Source organism: Glycine max, chromosome 5, assembly GCF_000004515.6.
Source record: "Glycine max cultivar Williams 82 chromosome 5, Glycine_max_v4.0, whole genome shotgun sequence".
In the NCBI taxonomy this organism is placed as follows: Eukaryota; Viridiplantae; Streptophyta; class Magnoliopsida; order Fabales; family Fabaceae; genus Glycine; species Glycine max.
This window is the reverse complement of record NC_038241.2, coordinates 30,932,682-30,952,250: the sequence shown is the minus strand read 5'-3', so window position 1 is coordinate 30,952,250 and position 19,569 is coordinate 30,932,682. Positions and strand designations below refer to the sequence as shown.

The 19,569-nt window shown below is 35.1% G+C and overlaps 1 protein-coding gene across 1 annotated transcript; it reads right to left on the bottom strand.

Annotated features, from left to right (window-relative positions):
- Positions 1-17,224: 17,224 nt before the first annotated feature.
- Positions 17,225-19,352, bottom strand: LOC100800634 (GDSL esterase/lipase At5g33370). Its single transcript, XM_003524683.5, has 5 exons — positions 19,022-19,352; positions 18,709-18,836; positions 18,289-18,531; positions 17,945-18,197; positions 17,225-17,626 (listed from the first exon to the last, which is right to left on the bottom strand). Exons 1-5 carry the CDS (start codon positions 19,275-19,277, stop codon positions 17,388-17,390), a joined length of 1,119 nt encoding a protein of 372 aa, XP_003524731.1. The 5' UTR covers positions 19,278-19,352; the 3' UTR covers positions 17,225-17,387.
- Between the last annotated feature and the right edge of the window lie 217 nt (positions 19,353-19,569).

Below are 19,569 nucleotides of genomic sequence, written 5' to 3'. Positions count from 1 at the left end.
GTGTTTTTGTTTGGTTTTGTGTGATTTGGATTCAAATGTCACTGTCCCTGCTAGCATGTGTATATCAGCGAATTTCCCAGTCTGAAATATTGTGTATGCCATTTTGGGTCAATGATTATGTATTAGCCATCTTTCATTCCTCTATTTTTGTTTAATTTAATTATTTTTTTTTAGTTTTTGAAAATCATACTTTTGCACTTTTTGACAGCACATGCACATGTCTCTCTATGAGGAGTGATAAAGCTTCGATTTTATTCTGGGTAGATTGAGGTAGAAATAAGAGATAGATAGAAAGAATTAGGATAAAAATAGGATTGAGATTAAAAGAAAAGACAAAATAAATAATAATTGTGACAAGTAACGTAATGCAAAAAAAAAAGAAGAAAATAGTAAAGTTAAAGAGAAAGATGACAGGTGTTTATCATTAAGGATACCTGTGAAAAAAAATAATCCTTAGGACATTGGAACTTCTTTTCTGGGGCATACTTTTGCAAGCTAAACAAACCTCCTCTAGCTCACTGTTTTATTGTACTAATTGCGGAAAACTAAACTCAAACTTGGCAACAGAGCTTATGCACTTCTGGAGGTGCTAGACTATTTGCCAATAAATGAAACAATGAATGATTCTGTTATGGTTGCATATACTTAAATTTACAATTGATGCCACTTAGAAATTTCAGTAGGATGGTCTGATGGTCAATGCATATAAGTCCAATCTTGCTTACTTTACCATTAATCTCTAGTTAGTTATCATCAAGGTTTTAATTATCAGTCCCGATCGCGTTACGGTTTTAATTTTTTTAAGTTGAGTTACTCTTTTATTTTTTTTCATTTCTCTCTCTTTTTTTTTTTTCTCACGAAATCTAGTACATCTCTAACTTTTTTACTTTTTTCTTTTCTTTTTTTATCTCTATTTATTCCACTCATTTCACAACCTACAAGCTACAAGGAGTGTGTAAAAAATTATCATAATATTTTGAAGACTTGAAATCTTTATCTTCTTATAATGTAATCTCCAATTTGTTTCTTATATGTTTCATTTTTAACTTTTATGCTGTGTTTGATATGCAGAAATAGAGAAGGGAGAATGGAGGAGGGATAGAAAAGGTATTGTGTTCTCATCCTTCCACTGTTTGACTTGTCTCATAAAAGGGAAGTAAAAGACTTTGACGTGGGCACACCAGAATGAGAGAGAGAATCTTTTTTTTATAAAAAAGACAAAATTACCTTTTAAAAAATTAGAAAGTATTTGAAACTTTTATTTGACATAAAACTAATATTTTTCTACTAAATTGGCCCATTTTTTTTTAATAAAGCGGTACTTTTAATTATAGTTTTATTCAAAGATCAACCCCAAAGATTAAAAGATTTAACGGTTGAATTATATGTGTTAACAACTTTTAATACAAAATTATCTTTATTTGCTCACATTTCTCTCTTTTGGAAATGTTTATATCATTTTGTATATGTGCTTTTTTTTCTCCCATTTGACTTTTCATAAAATCAAATAAAAGAAAAGAAAAAGATTTAACTTTATTTTCTTTCATTTTTTTCTATCAAATAACCTAAATTATCATCTTATTTTCCTTTTTCTTTCTTTCAGTTTCTTTCATTTATTTTTTTCGAAACCAAACATATCGAATCCTATGCCAAAATACTTAATGAAAAACAGTATTACACTGCAAAAGCTAGAGTTGATTGAAATGTTATCATCAAATTAATAGTTTGTTAACAAACATACTTTTCTTTTGTTGAATACATTAAAAATTGTTGTTATGTCTCTAGTCTAGTCAACCATAACCATTAAAAATCTGTTCGAAGAGCATCGTAAATATCTGCATGACATTCCCGAAAGCCCTCTTGCCCAAGATCACGTATCATGTCTTCCATGAGATCTCCGGTTTGTAGCTCAACCGGATGAGGTGGACATGTTGTTGTATGACCAACCAGCTCACCATGCCATATCCACTTTGTGTATGTCGGGCTAAAGCCATCACATATCAGATGCGATCTAATGTCATCCAACGAATGACGCCTGCCGTTGACACATTTTACACAAGGGCAGAAAAATTTGGCATCTGTGGTTGCTGAATGTATTTGGGCAAATGACAAAAACTCTTCAACCCCGTGTTGATACGCTTCGCTTATGCGAGGTGCTGTAATCCAAGTTCGGTCCATGCTCAGTGTTGTGTAATACAAAGCACGATCAAGGGAGGCAGAACAACAACAACTTATTATGAGATAAGAAGCTGCAATTCCTTCTTTGCAATCACAACTTTCCTAAGCCAAATGAACAAACAAACAAGGAAATTTAACAAATGGAGAAAAGGTTTAAGAATAAGAATGTGCAAGCAGATGTTTGGACTTAAAGGAAAAGAACATGGTAGGGAAGAATGAACATATTATACGGGAATGTGGTCCATAGCATCAACTTGATATCAAATGAAAAGAAGAGAGGGACGGGGGAAATTTAAGCCAAAAAGGAGAAAGAGAGGAAATGGATCTACCATATTTAGATTTCATAATGGATTGGAATCAGAATATTTTTTTTAATTATCATAACAACAACAACAAAAGCCTTATCGCACTAGGTAAAGTCAGCTACATGAACTACAAAACATCTTTAATCTTAATTAAAGACCAAATCTTTAGAGATATTATTTACTATCAGATCTCTCCTAAAACCTTCTGTCAATGTCCTTGTTGGTATCCCTCCCCCTTATTTTTGACAGGACTAAAAACCATGCCATCCGCTGTCCTTACCTGTACCTATAGTCACCTTCTTTGCAAGTGTTCAAAATCATCTTAACCAATTTTCTGTCTTCTTTCCTCAATCGGTACTACACCAATTTCTCTTCGTATGTAATCACTTCTAATCCTGTTTTTTCACTCGGGATAACAATAAGTCAAGAGAGGGTGGTATTGGAATTGGAATCATAAACAATTTTGGTGTAGGACCAATTGGAAGCACAGGATAGCAACAGGTCCAAGAGAGTTACCGGGAGATCAGCCCAATATGGGGATTATGTCTGAAGGGCACAATGAACTCTTGCTGACTAGACAACTATGTTATTTTCCATTTTGAGTTTGTTACGGACAGCTGGCTAATTAGTTCAATTTCAGCACATGTTATAATTTTCCTTGTTATAAATATGATTCAGGAAATAAAAATCAGCAAGAAGGCAATTACCAGTAGCTTGTAATGCTTAGTAGTGGTTGCTTCCAGCAAGAGAAGGGTGCATTGCTGGATTACTACTAGGCTACTTATGCCAATGACTCATGGCTGCATGTGAATGAGCCAAAGAGCAATTGTTGTGACTGGCAACGGGTCTTGATCTTGAGGATCTATATTTATATAGTGAGAATTTACTAGTCTTGTTTTATCTCTAATTGTTTTGATGGCTTCATTAAGAGTGAATGTACAATCTGAACTACTTTCATGTAGTATTTGTTTATTTTTCCTTTCCACGCATCTAAGTTTGTTTGTTGGTTTAAATACATTAGGTTTTTATGTTTTTTATACTTGTAAAGAGAGCTAAAATACTATTTCCAACATGGGAAGATTCTGTCAGGGCCAATGGAGTTGGGATCTAAAATGGATAAGGAATTTATTTGACCACGAACAGGATATAGCAGTGGACTTCATGGAAACAATTAATAATATTCAGATTCAGCCTCATCTGTAGGACACTATGCTGTGGAAAGTTGATTCTTCGAGTGTATACTCCACTAAATCAGCTTATAGATTGCTACTAACTACTAATAGTCAGCTTCCAGAGGCCAACATTTACAAGACAATATGGAATCTGAACATCCCCCCTAGGGCTGTGATTTTCTCTTGGAGACTTCTCAAAGACAGATTACCCACTAGATACAACCTACTTAGAAGAAATGTATCCATTTCGGATCAGGTGTGTCCACTGTGTGGTTATTACCAAGAGGAAGCTGGCCACTTGTTCTTCAACAGTAAATTGACCAGCGGATTGTGGTGGGAATCTCTAAGGTGGAGTAGGATAATTGGTCCACTTGCAGCTAAGCCAACAGCTCATTTTGCCCAATTCTGTGATGATTTTGGAGATGGGAAGAATCATAAAAGATGGTGTCGATGGTGGATTGCATTATGAGGCTCAATATGGCAGCATAGGAATCTCTTGGTATTCCAAGGCCACCGGTTTGATCCAGCCAAAGTGATGGAAGATGCTTTACTCCTAACAGGTCATGGGTAAAGACCAGAGATAAAAAGTTTTGTACTTCGTTCAACCACTGGTCTTCAAATCTCGGGGACTATTTTGGTTAAGTTGGGTTACTCAGGTCTAGATTTGTGGTGGGGTCTTAGCTTGGTTTTTATTTATGCTGGTAGATGTTATCAAGTGCCTTGCACTTATGTCACCAGCAGTACCTCTGGTGCTGCTGTTTCTATGATTAATAAAATATACTATATTTGTTGCCTTCCAAAAAAAAAAAGAGAGCTAAAATAATCTTTATAAAACAATATTTTGTTTTTAACTTTGGGACATGATTTTAAACCTTTTTTTACTGATATTTGAGACATGAAACTTATCACATCAGATTCACATAAATGAAAATCAAATGATGTTTTTTTTTTTAATAGCAAAGAAAAAAGTTATTAAAATCACAGCATGTGCCTAAACTGAAACAGAATACAAAAAATTCACAAAGCTACAATCAGACTTATACCTGCATAATACAGAAAAGCAAAAGCTTCACACCTAAAAATTGAATTACAACTCCAGCCTAACCATGGTGAAGCAATTCCTACCATTAATAACCGTACTTGCATAAAACAAAAATCACCAACGAATTGACAGTAGACAAAGGCTCATCAGACCAACTCATAAGTGAATTCTTATCTTAAATACTACATATATATAACTTTCTTTTAAACTCTGAATCTAGGTATATTGGGCTGATCTCCCGGTCAATCGGTACTACACCAAACGAGGGTGGTATTGGAATTGGAATCATAAACAATTTTTCACTCGTAAAACCTGTCAACTAAAGTAATTAGCCCCATAATCAGCAAGCAAAGAAGTTCCCGGTGCTTAACCTCGGATTTTAAAGAAATACTAACTCAGTCAATTTTGTTTAGATTTCTTGTCATTTCTTATATTGGAGTAAAATTATGTAAGAGTTTCTTATGACTGATATGACAGTAAGAGATCACAAAAAAATATTAAGAAATTCATATAAAAAACTTGCACTAGATATGCTGTTAAATGCTTCTTTTATTGCATTCTTTGTTAGGCTCTTAAATGCTTCTTTTATTGCATTCTTGGTTAGGTTTCAATCAATCAAATTGACTGGTCTGCTTGCTAAGTTTTGGCCCCATTTATACCCGCTGCTGTACCCTTCTGTTTCTGTTGCTAACTTCAACAAAATGATGCTTTAGAATTAAACTCAACTTCTTAAATAATTAATAGGAATGAAGACCATTTTAGTAACACTGTATTTATGTGGAACTTTTTCTTCAACATTATCCATATGATTGGTTCAAATTTATTATTATTAAAAATCTTGAATTTTGATGGATCACACAGGCCATTTAATAACTCTTTTTCTATATATATTTAGAAGTAGTACTCATCACCTAATAAATTTTAAACCTTTTCAATCAATCATAAAAAATACTGTCAAAAAAACAGTGCCACTAGTATTGTTCATTGAGTGAAAAGCCGACCAAGAAAGTCACACATGAATAAAAAAACACATGTTATGATAAATAAATAAAAATAGGTCCTGTGATGTATTGAGATAAGCAAAATAAATTAAGACAGATTCTTACTTTTAAGAGTAGGAACATAAAAATTGAATATACTAGTATAGACAACTTCTTAGTTGTTGTTTTATTAAGTTTTCATAGTTTAATTAGAGATCATAAAAGAGAATATATAAATTTTAATTAATTTATACAACCTTATAATTGATTAGAGATGTTCCTAAATTAGATTCTTTTTAAAATAGATATATAAATTCATTATATATATAATTAATATCATCAATATGCATGAAACATGAATCTAACATAATTCATAATAATAAATTAATATAAGTTGAAACAAAATTCATCAAAATATGTATTCAAGTTTAAACAAAATTATTTTTATTTAGATCGACAATTCAACCCTACCAAGTCAGTCTTATAATTTCATAAGTTCCATATAAAATAAATCGGAACCATAGATCATAGACAGATATTGATCTAGAGCTGCCTAATCATTTTTTAGCATGATGTGATAAGATACTAACTAACATTTACTATAATGAATAATGGATTGCCTATAAGGGCTACCAGCTGAAATCAAGTCTAAGGTTTTTTTAGCAAAGTGTTTTGTTCCATTTCAGTTCAGTAATATCAGGCGGGGAATGTTGTATTCTCAATTAAGGAAAGAGTGTACTAAACAATTGTAAACAAGAACAAAAATGTACTTCTAAATTATTTTGCAAACAAACAAAATGTAAGAAAGAAAAACTAGTTGCTAAAGTGGCTTCCCTTTTATAGACATTATTAATAATGATCGAAGAGAACACGAATTAGACTTTTCCAGTGTTAGTCACTTAAGATTCGTTCAGGAAAGTTGAAGTGCAATGAATCATGCATGCGTATGTATGCCACTACTGCATGCATTTAACCCCTTTAGCAACTATTTGATTATTTACATTTAATGAAAAGTATATATATATATATATATATATTTCTTCGGAAGTTTTACAGTTTTAAAAAACAAAAGCTTCTGTTTTATCCTGGATTCAAATTATTTTTCACCTTAATTTCACCCTGATCTCTTGTGATGTCTTGACTAGCGTTAATTAAAAAAATAAGTCAATTGATATATTTCCGGATAAATTTGAAATAACACATACACTTGTCATTCAAAGTTGTCTCCAGTACTACTTCCATATGATTTAATTAATGGTATATTTGGTTCAGGAAATGAAGTGAAAATGAAAGAAAAGAGAAGGAAGAAAATAAAGTGGAAAGTGAAATGATTTTTAAGCGTGTTTGGTATGAGAAAAATAAAAGGAAAGAAAGTAAATTATTTTTCTTTGGAAAAAATATATTTATCCCACTCAAATTAGTACACCGATGACCACCTAAAAATTAGCATAATCATCTATTTTATATATACTGAAATTCACAAAAATATATCTATAGCTTTAAATCAAACAGAGATTATTTTGCTGGCCTGTTGTTTCTCAATTACTTATACACATTCAAAATATTGTTAAAATAGTAAGTTAATTGGTGGCGGAAAACAGTAAAAGAAAACTAGGTATTCTAATAAACTAAGGTGTGTTATGGAGAACCACAAGTGTTTACAACCATGTAGTCATTAATTAGTTCATAGCATAACTGAAAACATGGTGACTCAATGGAGGGTGATGTTTGTTTTTTGGATTACCATATATGTATACGGGTTTGAATATCCCTTGTACTCTTCTATAATACTCCCTAAATTATGTTTTATTTGCTGATAAAAAAAGGGCTATGTAATTTATCCCTTTTTTATTTCTTAATTTGCATCACTTTATCTTACTACGATTTTTGCTTTTTTATTTGCTTTACTCTCTTTAATCTTGCAAATGATATCTCAAAATATAAATCATTACTATGCTATGCAGACTGCTTGTAGTTTTCTTTTGACAACTGTCATTGTTCTGGAAAATACACAAGAGGAATTCTTGGTGTACATGAGATAAGTTTGTGATTTAATGGTACACGATAAGCTGAGTCGCAAGAGTGTATTCTATGCATAGTTGTGCTTGTTTTCACTTTATTTCATCTCTTACTATCACATGACCCAAGGCCTCTGATGGGTAGTTTTATGCTACGTACTTTGGCATGGATGTAGAATAATTTTACTCTCGATGTTGACCTTTGGTCAATATTTGTTCCTTTAGACTTCCCATGTAGTGTTTTATACTTAGGGAATTAAGGCTATGTTAGTAGTACTATTAAGTAACTAGGAGATAATCGAGTAATTAATGTTAATATATACCTTGATCTTCTCAACTTTTGTTGTGTTTTAATTTTTTTTTACAGTACATTCTTTTTTCCAACATCAAGAATGATGTATTCGAACTTGGTCTGAATACATAGTTCGGTTGATATATATAGTGAGACCCTTAAGAGGATAATCAAAGTGGTGATCAAATGGTTTTATAATCTTTAGATTCTCCTTTCCTTTTGGCTTTAGTTCCTAGTTTTACCTAATTGTTGTGAATTCATGATGAGGTGACTAACAAAAGACCTCAAAACACCATATGATGATAGTAGGTAGTAATTAATTTGGAGTGTGATGGAGGGATCTTAGTGTTGAGGTACGATGAGTTAATGGTGGTTGAGAATCTACAATGGCCTCTATGGAGCAAACATGAATGCAAACAGGTCAAATGGAGATTAGGATTAGGCTGGGTTCTTTGCAATATTTTTTTTATTCTTAAATGTTAATCATTAATACAATTAATTTTTGTCAAAAAAAAAATTTGAGCCCGCAATCTTTTCTATCTTTTTTTTTCTCTAATTCTCTCCATACTGGGATAATAATGACCTTTAGATTGGCTTGTGTGTTGATGAAAACAGGAGATGAGATAGTGTTGGATGTGTATCGTCCACAATAGAGGAATCTTGCAGTAGTTGTCATGGCCGGCCACTTAAAGGAAGAATGAGAGTTAAAAGCGTTAAGGACTAAATAATTAATAACAAGATTATATATATATATATATTAACGCGTTAATCTCTCCTTTGTGCCAAACAACTATCATCATCATCAAAAGCCTCCAATGAATTACAAGACTCATCATGGATCATATGGTACCAGTGTAAGAGTCAATCTTCTCCTCAATGTTCCTCCTGCAAAGCTATTTGGTTTGGCTTCAATCTTCTTCAACAATAGAGACAACAGCAAGAAGTAGTTTTAGTTTACTTGCAAACCAGTGGGGTCTATCTCCTTTTTTCCATGTACTTGTTAGGCTTACCAATTACCATGTGCAGTAGCAAAAATTGAGGTATAGGTAAAATTTTGAAAGGTAAATGGTTTGCATCATGAAGACTATCGGATGAAAGTAACCAAAAGAACAAACAAGAAGTGAATCAAGTATGAAGGAGTGTTCATGGTTGGATATGTTGGGTAAACGATTACTCAGCTCCAGAAGTTATAGAAGATCAAGTTGAGGGGCTTGGGATGCACATTGATATGAGTTGTATTACTATCTTATATCAACATGAGATAGGAGGGCTTCAAGTCAGATCAAATAAGGGAGAGTGGATAGATATAAACCCATCTGAAGGAACCCTAGTGGTGAACATAGGTGATATGTTGCAAGCTTGGAACATTGACCACCCAAGAGCAAGGCCTCTCTCAAGGATTTCAGCACTCTTCAAACACATTACAAGAGGAAGCATGGCATAAAGCCCTACATGAACAATTTTCAGCAACCTAGCTAGGCCTCATAGTGGTTGCGAAAAAGGAATCCCGATGAAACCTTGTTTGCAGCAAACACTATTATTCGCCTTGGTGACAAGGTGAACCTTTAGAGGGTACAATATTAATATGTAACCCCCATAGTTAGTTGAATAATTAGAGAGTTAGTTAGGGGCTGAGTTGAAAAGGAGTTCAGAGGGAGATTTAACTCTTTCATCTTAACGCCATCAGTACTCATAACATTTCATACAAGCTACTGAAACTACCAAAATCTTTCATCTTAACGCCAATTATAAAATAAATCAATTTACTCATGTAATTCAAATAATACTTTTACAAACAACATACTTATATATAATTTATTCTCCAGTTTATTCAATTACAGACACAACTAAACATGAAGACAGTAAATCTGAAGCTCAAATTAAACATCAGGGGTTTCATCAAGTTCAGTGTACTAACTTAGACAAAACGATGCTCAAGGAAACTGATAATGTGGCACAGGATGACACCACTGATGAAGGATAGCAACAGGCTGTTCCCGAAGGTCGTTCACTCACTGGCCGCAACTCAGCTTCATCAACGAGCCCCACATAAACCCCACTGAAACGCAAAAAAAAAAAAAAAATTAAACCCATAGCTGCAGATTACATAAGAAGCTAAACAAAAATCGTACTTTCTCTCAAAAAACACACAATGTATGTTACCTTATGGAACCACCTTATCTTCCTTAAACACTACAATGTAGAGCACGATGAAGACAACCAACAACAACCAAGGGACTGAGACGACAACGAAGCAGAATCGTCAAATCAATGAAGGAATATAACACATGCAAATGAAGGGATACACAAAGAAGAGCTAAATGCAGCCTTACCTTTGTCGGCGGTGGCTGCAAACGGAAGAAGACGCAACAGACACGAGAAGGTGGTTGTCGGAGAAGATGCTCTGTGTAGCTAGGGCGCCAAAGTGAGAGTAAGTAGTAGAAAAAATGGAGAAAAGAGGTGATACGACACGCCAAAGTAAGATAAAGTAACAAGCATGTGCAGTAAACGTGATACAATTATGGATACAACGACGGGTCCTACCAAAGACCGTATTTGAATGATGCTGCCACGTGTTTATACTAAACATACAACGACGGGTCTTAGAATAAACCCGTCTTTGTATGTTAACGCATTAAATCACATGCCATCCACGTGTAACCACAAACAATACGAAGACGGGTTTTGGGGCAACACCGTCTTTGTATGTAAATGACGAAGTTGATGACGTGTTTATATTGTAACCATACAAAGACGGGTGTTAGCCAAAGACCGTCTTTGTATTTTAACGCCTCCAATCACGTGGGCTACACGTGAAACCACCAACAATCCAAAGATGAGTATTTGGATAAGACCGTCTTTGGATTTTAAATCCTTAAATCACGTGGCTGCCACGTGAAAGTACTTAAAAAACAAAGACGGTCTCACCAGAGAACCGTCTTTGTATACTCGTCGGCCCACTCAGGTGCTTGCCACGTGCTACCATTAACGATACAAAGACGGTCCTTTCCAAAAAAATCGTCTTTGTAACTTACCCACCTAAATACGAATCGCCACAACAGTTGCTTGTCTACGACGGGTAGCGGCAAACGTCGTTGTTCTGAAGCCCTTAATTACGAACATGCCACCGGTTCACCTTCTACGACGGTTCCGAAGAACCGTCGTAGAATTGCTGACGTAGAAAACTGCTTTTGTAGTAGTGTTTACCAACAATAGAATTGGATTCTGTATTTGTCTCTCTTTTTTAAAAAGAAAAAAAATACACTCTTTTTGGGGCCCCTCACTCATTGTCAATGATGTAGAACACAATTTTCATTGAAAAGTTTACTTAACGTAAAGGTAAGTGCTTGAGCATAATCACGCAAAATACATAAATATCTTATTATTTTAGACATTTCATTAATATTTATTATTTTTTCTATCTCTTTCTTCTTATCACATAAATTATAAATCCTATTATATCTATATTTTTTCTTTTTTCTGTTTTGACAAATTGAAAAACAAAAATGAGTGTCCATCAAACATTTTTGAATCACATATATATGGTGAGAGGTAGGAGCCTAGTCTAAACTACCTATGTTGTTCATTTCAACGTGTCTATGCCTACGAGTCTACATCATAAATTTTGATGCTGCTCACATGCTTGGCCTACAGGGAAAACTTCACTGTCAACGATGGAAGCTACTTCTAAATGCAGAAGGTACAAAAAAGGTGTTTTATATCCCACAAGCACTTCTACACATGGTTGCTATGCGTTCAAAAATATCTATACTCAGCCAAATGGGGAAGCAAAATTTATTTGCATTGGTTGCAAAGAAGAGTGTCACTGTTTAATGCCCTCAAGAGCAAACTTACACCTTTGTTCTGCGTGCCTCAATGTTAGTAATTCAACTTTGGGACCACATGGTTTAAAGAAAGAATGTGCAATATGCCGTCCAGTGAAGAAAATTGGAGCCAAATTGTTGAAACTCGGAGATCTTGGAAGTTCAAAGAAAAATGGAAATTTGATGAGTGAGTCATTATCTCCTTCAATGCCCTATTCCTCAGTCTTGCCTAGCACTAGAAGATATAATAAACATGCGGTTCTCTGTGGAGTTTCTTACAGAAAAAGGAAATTCAGGTATCTCTTTCTTTTCATCTACGTTTCCAGCACACCTCTTAAATTTCTTTTCCTTCTTTGTGGTTTAGTTCAGCTGAAGAAGCGTTCTCTTCTCTATAGTTGTCTAAAAAGACCTATTTATTATATCCTTTCTAAAATCTTATAAATCAAAAGTAATCATTGCCTCTGAAACCAAATCAAATCAGATTTATATCATTTGTGTTAGAACAAAGGAGAATGTGGATGAAAGTTTGAAAAAAAAAGGAAAAAAAGGCTTCAAGTCCCACATCGCTTAGGATAAACACTTGAATAGTGTTTCACTCCCTATATATAGAGAGCTCCTTTCTTCATTTTTCTTGGCCCCAGTTGAGAAGCATTTCCTCAACTTTTCTTTCTCTCTCCCATATTTCAACCGATGCATTTCCGGCAAACTTCTCCCTCTTTCTTTCTATCGCTCTAATATTTTTGGTTGGCTATAAGAGTGATTTTTTATGTCATATTTTTGGTTGGCTATAAGAGTGACTTTTAAGTCATATTTTTGGTTGGCTATAAGAGGGACTTTTAAGTCATAATTTCGGTTGACTATAAGAGTGACTTTTTAAGTCATATTTTCGGTTGGCTGTTAGAGTGATTTTTCAAGTCATATTTTCGGTTGGCTTTAGAGTGACTTTTCAAGTCATACAAGAGGGTGTAATTCTAGAAAAGGTTCCCTCAGTGCAGTGAGAATCTTATACAGTGATCTGGGCTGTTTTATCCTGGGGACTTCGTGGTTGATAGTCTACTTGCACAATTTTTGGCAGTGCCACGAAACGTCTTAAAGAAAGCGACATTGTCCGCGACTCAGCCAGTAATTTTTTCAGCTTGCCATAAACTATTGTTCCAACAATTTTAAGACGATTTCGGTTCTGCTATGGCTACCGTAGATATTACTGGCTCGAATAACAATGACTTGAACAAACCTTTTAGGTTTGAAGGGTATCATTTCAAACGTTGACAACAAAAGATGATGCTTCTTTAACTATGAGAAAAGTTGCCTATGTTTTGAACACTGATATTCCAGTGGTACCTGAGGATGCTGAGATGGAAGTGAAGGATAAAATGACTATGGAACTAGCTATTAGGAATGAAAATGATTACCTATGCAAGAATTTCATTCTGAATGGGTTAGCTAATGATCTCTATGATTACTATAGTCCATATAAGTCTGCCAAATTAGTTTGGCTAGCTCTGGAAAAGAAGTATGATACTGAGGAAGCTGAGACTAAAAAATATGTTGTTAGCCGCTACCTCAAGTATCAAATGAGTGATGATAAATCAGTAAAGTCTCAATCCCATGAGATACAGAAAATTGCTCAAGAGTCATACATAGCTGTGACAACTGAGATCAATATGATTGGAGAATCAGATGGATGGTGGGTAGACACTGGCGCTTCCTGCCATGTCTGCTATGATCGTGCTACGTTTAAAACATACACGAATGTTGAAAAAAAAGAGAAAGTGTTGCTGGGTGATTCCCACACCACTACTATTGTTGGAACTGGAGATGTTGAACTGAAGTTTACCTCTAGAAAGAATTTGATTCTCAAAGATGTGATGCATACTCCAGAGATGAGAAAGAATCTGGTTTCTGATTTTCTTTTAAATTAAGGAATAGTGGGGGTACTTCATCTAGTCATCTTCCTGCTATTGGTAGTGAAAATCTTGCACAACCAGAACCAGATATAGAGCCTCGAAGAGGTAAGAGAACAAGAATTGCTAAAGAGTATGGGCCCGATTATATGACCTATACATCAGAGGAGGATCCATCAGACCTTCAAGAAGCTTTGTCTTCTTTGGATGCTGACTTGTGGCAAGAAGCCATTAATAATGAGATGGATTCTTTAGAATCTAACAAGACCTGACATTTAGTAGACTTGCCTCCTAACTACAAACCAATTAGATGTGAAATCATTGTTGTGTAACAACTTTGATATGAAAGAGCTCAGAGAAGCAAGTGTAATCCTTGGTATTAAGATTACTAGGTTAAAAGAGGGAATTTGTCTGGATCAATCTCACTACATTGAGAAGATCTTAAAGAAATATGACTACTTTGACTGTAAACCAGCTAGTACACCATATGATCCAAGTGTAAAACTGTTTAAGAACACTGTGAAGGTATACGACAAACTGAGTACGCAAGTATCATTGGTAGCCTTAGGTATGCCACTGATTGTACTAGACCCGACATAGCCTATGTTGTAGGATTATTATGCAGGTTTACCAGTAGACCTAGTATGGAGCACTAACATGCTATTGAAAAGGTAGTGAGGTACCTTAAAAGAACCATAAACCTTGAATTACATTATAAAAGGTTTTTCGCTGTACTTGAAGGATACAGCGATGCAGATTGGAACACTCTTTCAGATGATTCCAAAGCAACCAACGGCTATATATTTAGCATAGCTGATGGGGCTGTTTCTTGGAAGTTAAAGAAACAGACTATCTTAGCTCAGTCCACTATGGAATCTGAGATGATCGCACTAGCAACTGCTAGTGAGGAAGCAAGTTGGCTGAGAAGCTTACTTGCAGAGATTACGTTATGAAAAAGACCGATACCAGCTGTGTTGATCCATTGCGATAGTACCGCAGCCATTGCAAAAATTGAGAACCATTATTACAATGGTAAGAAACGATAGATACGTCGTAAGCACAACACTGTTAGAGAATTACTCTCAACAGGAGCTGTTAGAGTGAATCACGTACGCATGAATGATAATTTAGCAGATCCTTTGACGAAAGGATTGGCTTGAGAGAAAGTCCATTACACTTATAAAAGAATGGGACTATTGCCCTTACTGCGATGATCATTCATGATGGTAACTCGACCTAAATGACTAGAGATCCCAAGAACTAGGTTCAATGGGTAATAACAAGTTATGAAGTGATATGAGATGAACATGCTGCTATAAGTGAAAGCAGCATGATTCCTGAAGTAACAAGAGGATGAGTTATGAAAAAAAAATTCGTAATTCTTAATGAGATCTATACTCTATGTTGAGTGGAGTACCTAGGCTACAGGAGTACTCTTGATAGACTCACTTATGTGAATGTTGAAGTGGGGGCCGCTTCATATGGAATTTTGGGCAAAAATTTCTAGAGCGTTCACTATACCGGGATAGACGTGTATGGCCTTTAACGCACAGACTTTATAGAATACACCTATGAAAAGGTTGTGTGTGGTTTGATGTCGGAGATAGAGTTCAAGACTTCGAGTCACTCTAGTAAAATCTGAATCTTACTCATTATGCAAAGGTTCAAGTTGTATAACACCTTTGTTTATGCACAATTTTATGAAATCCTCGAATATCTTCTTTTCAAATTTCAAGTAGGGGATTGTTAGAACAAAGGAGAATGTGGATGAAAGTTTGAAAAAAAAGAAAGGAAAAAAAAAAGAAGAAAAAAAGGTTTCAAGTCCCACATCGCTCAGGATAAACACTTGAATAGTGTTTCACTCCCTATATATAGAGAGGTCATTTCTTCATTTTTCTTGGCCCCAGTCGAGAAGCATTTCCTCAACTTTTCTTTCTCTCTCCCATATTTCAGCCGATGCATTTCCGGCAAACTTCTCCCTCTTTCTTTCTGTCGCTCTAATATTTTTGGTTGGCTATAAGGGTGACTTTTTAAGTCATATTTTTGGTTGGCTATAAGAGTGACTTTTAAGTCATAATTTCGGTTGACTATAAGAGTGACTTTTTAAGTCATATTTTCGGTTGGCTGTTAGAGTGACTTTTCAAGTCATATTTTCAGTTGGCTTTAGAGTGACTTTTCAAGTCATACAAGAGGGTGTAATTCTAGAAAAGGTTCTCTCAGTGCAGTGGAAATCTTAGACAGTGATCTGGACTGTTTTATCATAGGGACTTCGTGGTTGATAGTCTGCTTGCACAATTTTTGACAGTGCCACAAAACGTTTTAAATAAGGCGACATTGTCCGCGACTCAGCCAGTAATTTTTTCGGCTTGCCATAAACTATTGTTCCAACAATTTGTATATAATATTTTTGTTATAATTAGTTATAAATTACTTGTTATGAAGATGCTGTTATTGTGATTTATTGTAGAGTTTGATTGTGTCCGATTTTTTGGTGAAGATAATAAACTGAAGCTGTATTTGTATTGGAGGTCTTGTTCCTTCGAGGTCTCTAAATCACTCTCCACCTCAAAGTACTCGCTGACTCAAACTTGAGGAAGAGGAATATTGTAGGGAATGATGAGGATGATAATTGTATTTTTTTGTGGGCAAGCGGAAGAGTCAGCTTGTCATTTGATGTTTGCATGCAATTTTTCATACATCATATGGAGAAAGTGTTTATTCATGGTTTGGGGTTCAAATGCCATTACCTAAAGATTGCATAGGACATTTTTTGGCAACACTGGATTTATTGCTGGAAAGAAACAAAAGAAAGCTTGGAGGACTGTATGTTTCGCAGCTACATGGTCTCTATCTGGCTTGTTAGAAATGATGTGCAATTCAATAGGGAGGATGCAGATGTAAATAAAGTGGTGGACCTAATAATGTACAGATCTTGGTCTTGGCTTAAATCTAATAAGTTGGATGATTTCAGTTACTCTTTTTATGTATGGTCAAAGGAACCGAGTTATTGCCTAGAAAATATGCAGAATAAGAGTTCAATCGGTACAGTATACATTGATGCAGGGGAGACATGCAATTTTTATAAACTTGAGATCAAGAAGCATAAGAAAGGTATGAATTAGAGGTCACTATTCTGGAACTGGGGAGCAAGAACCACTATTCTGAAGAATTAGAGGCCAAACGTCTTGAATTGCATCTCCATCTTGCAAAATGTGAATCATCCTTAAATATTTGTTTCTGTTCAATATGTTTTATGAACATTTAGCTTTTAATTTTTAATTGAGAGTTGTCACATATCAAATTAATGTTCTAAGCATGTCAAAGGAGTGATCAAACCATGATATTAACAAAAAAGATAAGTCATTGCGTAATGTAAGTTCATCTCATTCTATTCCATTTCCATAGTTATGCAGTCAAATTTCTAGTTCTTATGTAACTTTTTGGAATATTTATTCAAGGTGAATCATGACTCCTCTAAAAACAAAGCACTTAGTAGTATTTGAATTTAGGACTTTAACTTTCATTATTGCACTAAGAGTTTCCTTATAACACTAAGAGTTTCCTCATAACTTTCCTTACAATTAATATACTAAAAAAAGTAGAAAGAGAAATGTCATGAACTAGCAAGGATGGTGAATACGATTAATTTTGCTCTAGGACAGTTGGGTTCCTCTATCTTCCTGTGTTTGCGTCCAAAGCTAAGATGGTGCTAAGGTTCATTGGGTTCATGTAGGCTTTAGAACCTGACATAATTTCCTCCACAATAAGTCTGTTGGCCTTTTCAGATGGATGGAATGCATCCCAAAATGCATACGTCTCTCTGTTGGAGCAAAGGTTAGAGAGTGCTGTGCATAGCCCAAGACCATTGTAAGGTCCTTGCCCACAACAAGCTACCTGTGATGTAACAAACCCTGCACAAAGCAACAACACAAATGTTAGTGCTTAATGGTTTCAAAGAATTTGTGATTGGGCCTATCCCCACTTATTTACTTTAATTTGGTTATATTACAAATCGATGTGGGATTTTTAACGAACTTAAATTATGGATCATTTGGTCACAAATTTTTTGGTTCTAAAGAACATAGCAAACCACATTGTGATTGAAACTGCATCAACCACAATTAGCCCGCATCAAATGGCAATGGTTGTAACACAGATGCAACCACAGTCTAAAACCTTGACTAAGAGGATAGAATTAGATGTCATGAAGATTAGTTAGTGTGTAGTACCAAATTGTCGGGGGTTAGTAACAAAGTCGTTGTGCGCTTTTCCTGTGTTTGCAGCAATAAAAACGTCACTTCCAATTTTCCTGTTGAGTTGTAGCAACATTTGTTCGAGTTGTGGGTTAAACAATGCTGCAGCTTGTTGCAGTTCAGGAGCACATTGTCCATTTCTACCACGTTGGGCCAATTCTGATGGAACACAACCCAAGGGTCCTGTGCCTGTCACAAGAACTCTTCGAGCTCCAAGATCATATAGCCTCTGCAACATATATATAATGACTATGATAGAAATAGAGATCACAGGACATTAAATGTTATTAATCCTTTTCATTAATCAATAGGGTGTTTACCTGCAAAATTTTTTGGTACTCAGAGATAAGATACTTAACGTATTGAGGTAGTGGGTACTGGCGGGACCTTGCTGAATTGGGCACCAAGAAGTAGTTGTTTACAAAATCATTGCCCCCTACAGTGATGAGCACTAGTGCTTGTTTCACCAAATTCGTAGCCTCTGAAGCTCCAATTAGAGCACTCACTCGGTTTTGATACTCCTTAAAATATTCTAGCTGTCTATACATTCTGATTACATTTACCTGCAAAAGTTGCACACAATCATTTTTTACTGCACAAGAATCCTTTTAAGTCACTAGGTTCAAATTATAAAATTGCTTTTATGATTTTAGCTAGAATTCATTTATGTTTATATATTGTGATGCTTAAAGTTTTAAACTTAACATGATAAGTAACTAGCAAGTAAATAATGAACTTACAAACTGAATTCCAGTGTCATTAAGGATTCCAATTCCAGCTGAAGCAAAATTGGCACCAACTAAGAGCTTATCTCCTCTTAATTCTGGACTCAAGTATGGCAATGTAGACTCAGCACCAAGTCTCTGACCTGAAAACAACCCAGCTAGTTAGACATACACTTTACGTGTCTACGTTAAGTTTATTATTATATGCAAAGCTACATGACCAAAAAGGGTTCAAAACTTCAAATGTGCATGATGAAAGAGAAGCTTAAAAGATGAATATTGAAGCCAAAAATGGTTCAAAATGTGACTAGAGATATCTAAACTTAACTGATAAGATCAGGAATGTTGTAGCCATTGGAAAAACGACCGGTTGGTCTATGACTTGGAGGGTAATCAATCCCATAAGGAGGGGCATCGGCACGTGCCGTGGTAGCCAAGTAATTGTTATTTCCACTATCAACAAGTGAATCTCCAAACACAAAGAATGCTCTTGGCCTAGCTTTCGCCCCAGTGACAATGACTCCGACTACTAACAAGACTATACTAAGAATGGTCAACGGTGCAAAACTTGACAAGATTGCCATATTGAAATGAACCTTTGGATGTGGGGTTGTGTGCTAACTAAACCGACACTAGCAAGATAGTTTTAAGATGAGGATGGAGAATTTCCAAGGGATTTAAGTCTTTATATAATGAACCTTTTAGCATGATTTGATACAGGCCTTACCAGTTTCGGAGGGCGCTTTAGTGCTCTATAATTGAAGGTTTTGTGTTCCTCAAAAACCGGTGGCATTTGTCAAAAACATAAATGCAATTGGTTGCATTCATTGAGATACAACTAGAAATGAAGATATTACTGTTATTTTGATAATAGTA

What these genes read in the sequence shown, in the direction of transcription:
- LOC100800634 (XM_003524683.5), bottom strand. Translation starts at nt 19,277, where the DNA reads ATGGCAATCTTGTCAAGTTTTGCACCGTTGACCATTCTTAGTATAGTC. An exon ending in CAACATTCCTGATCTTATCA is followed by an intron (nt 18,837 to 19,021) that starts GTTAAGTTTAGA and finishes GGTTGTTTTCAG; the next exon opens with GTCAGAGACTTGGTGCTGAG. An exon ending in ATGACACTGGAATTCAGTTT is followed by an intron (nt 18,532 to 18,708) that starts GTAAGTTCATTA and finishes CAACTTTTGCAG; the next exon opens with GTAAATGTAATCAGAATGTA.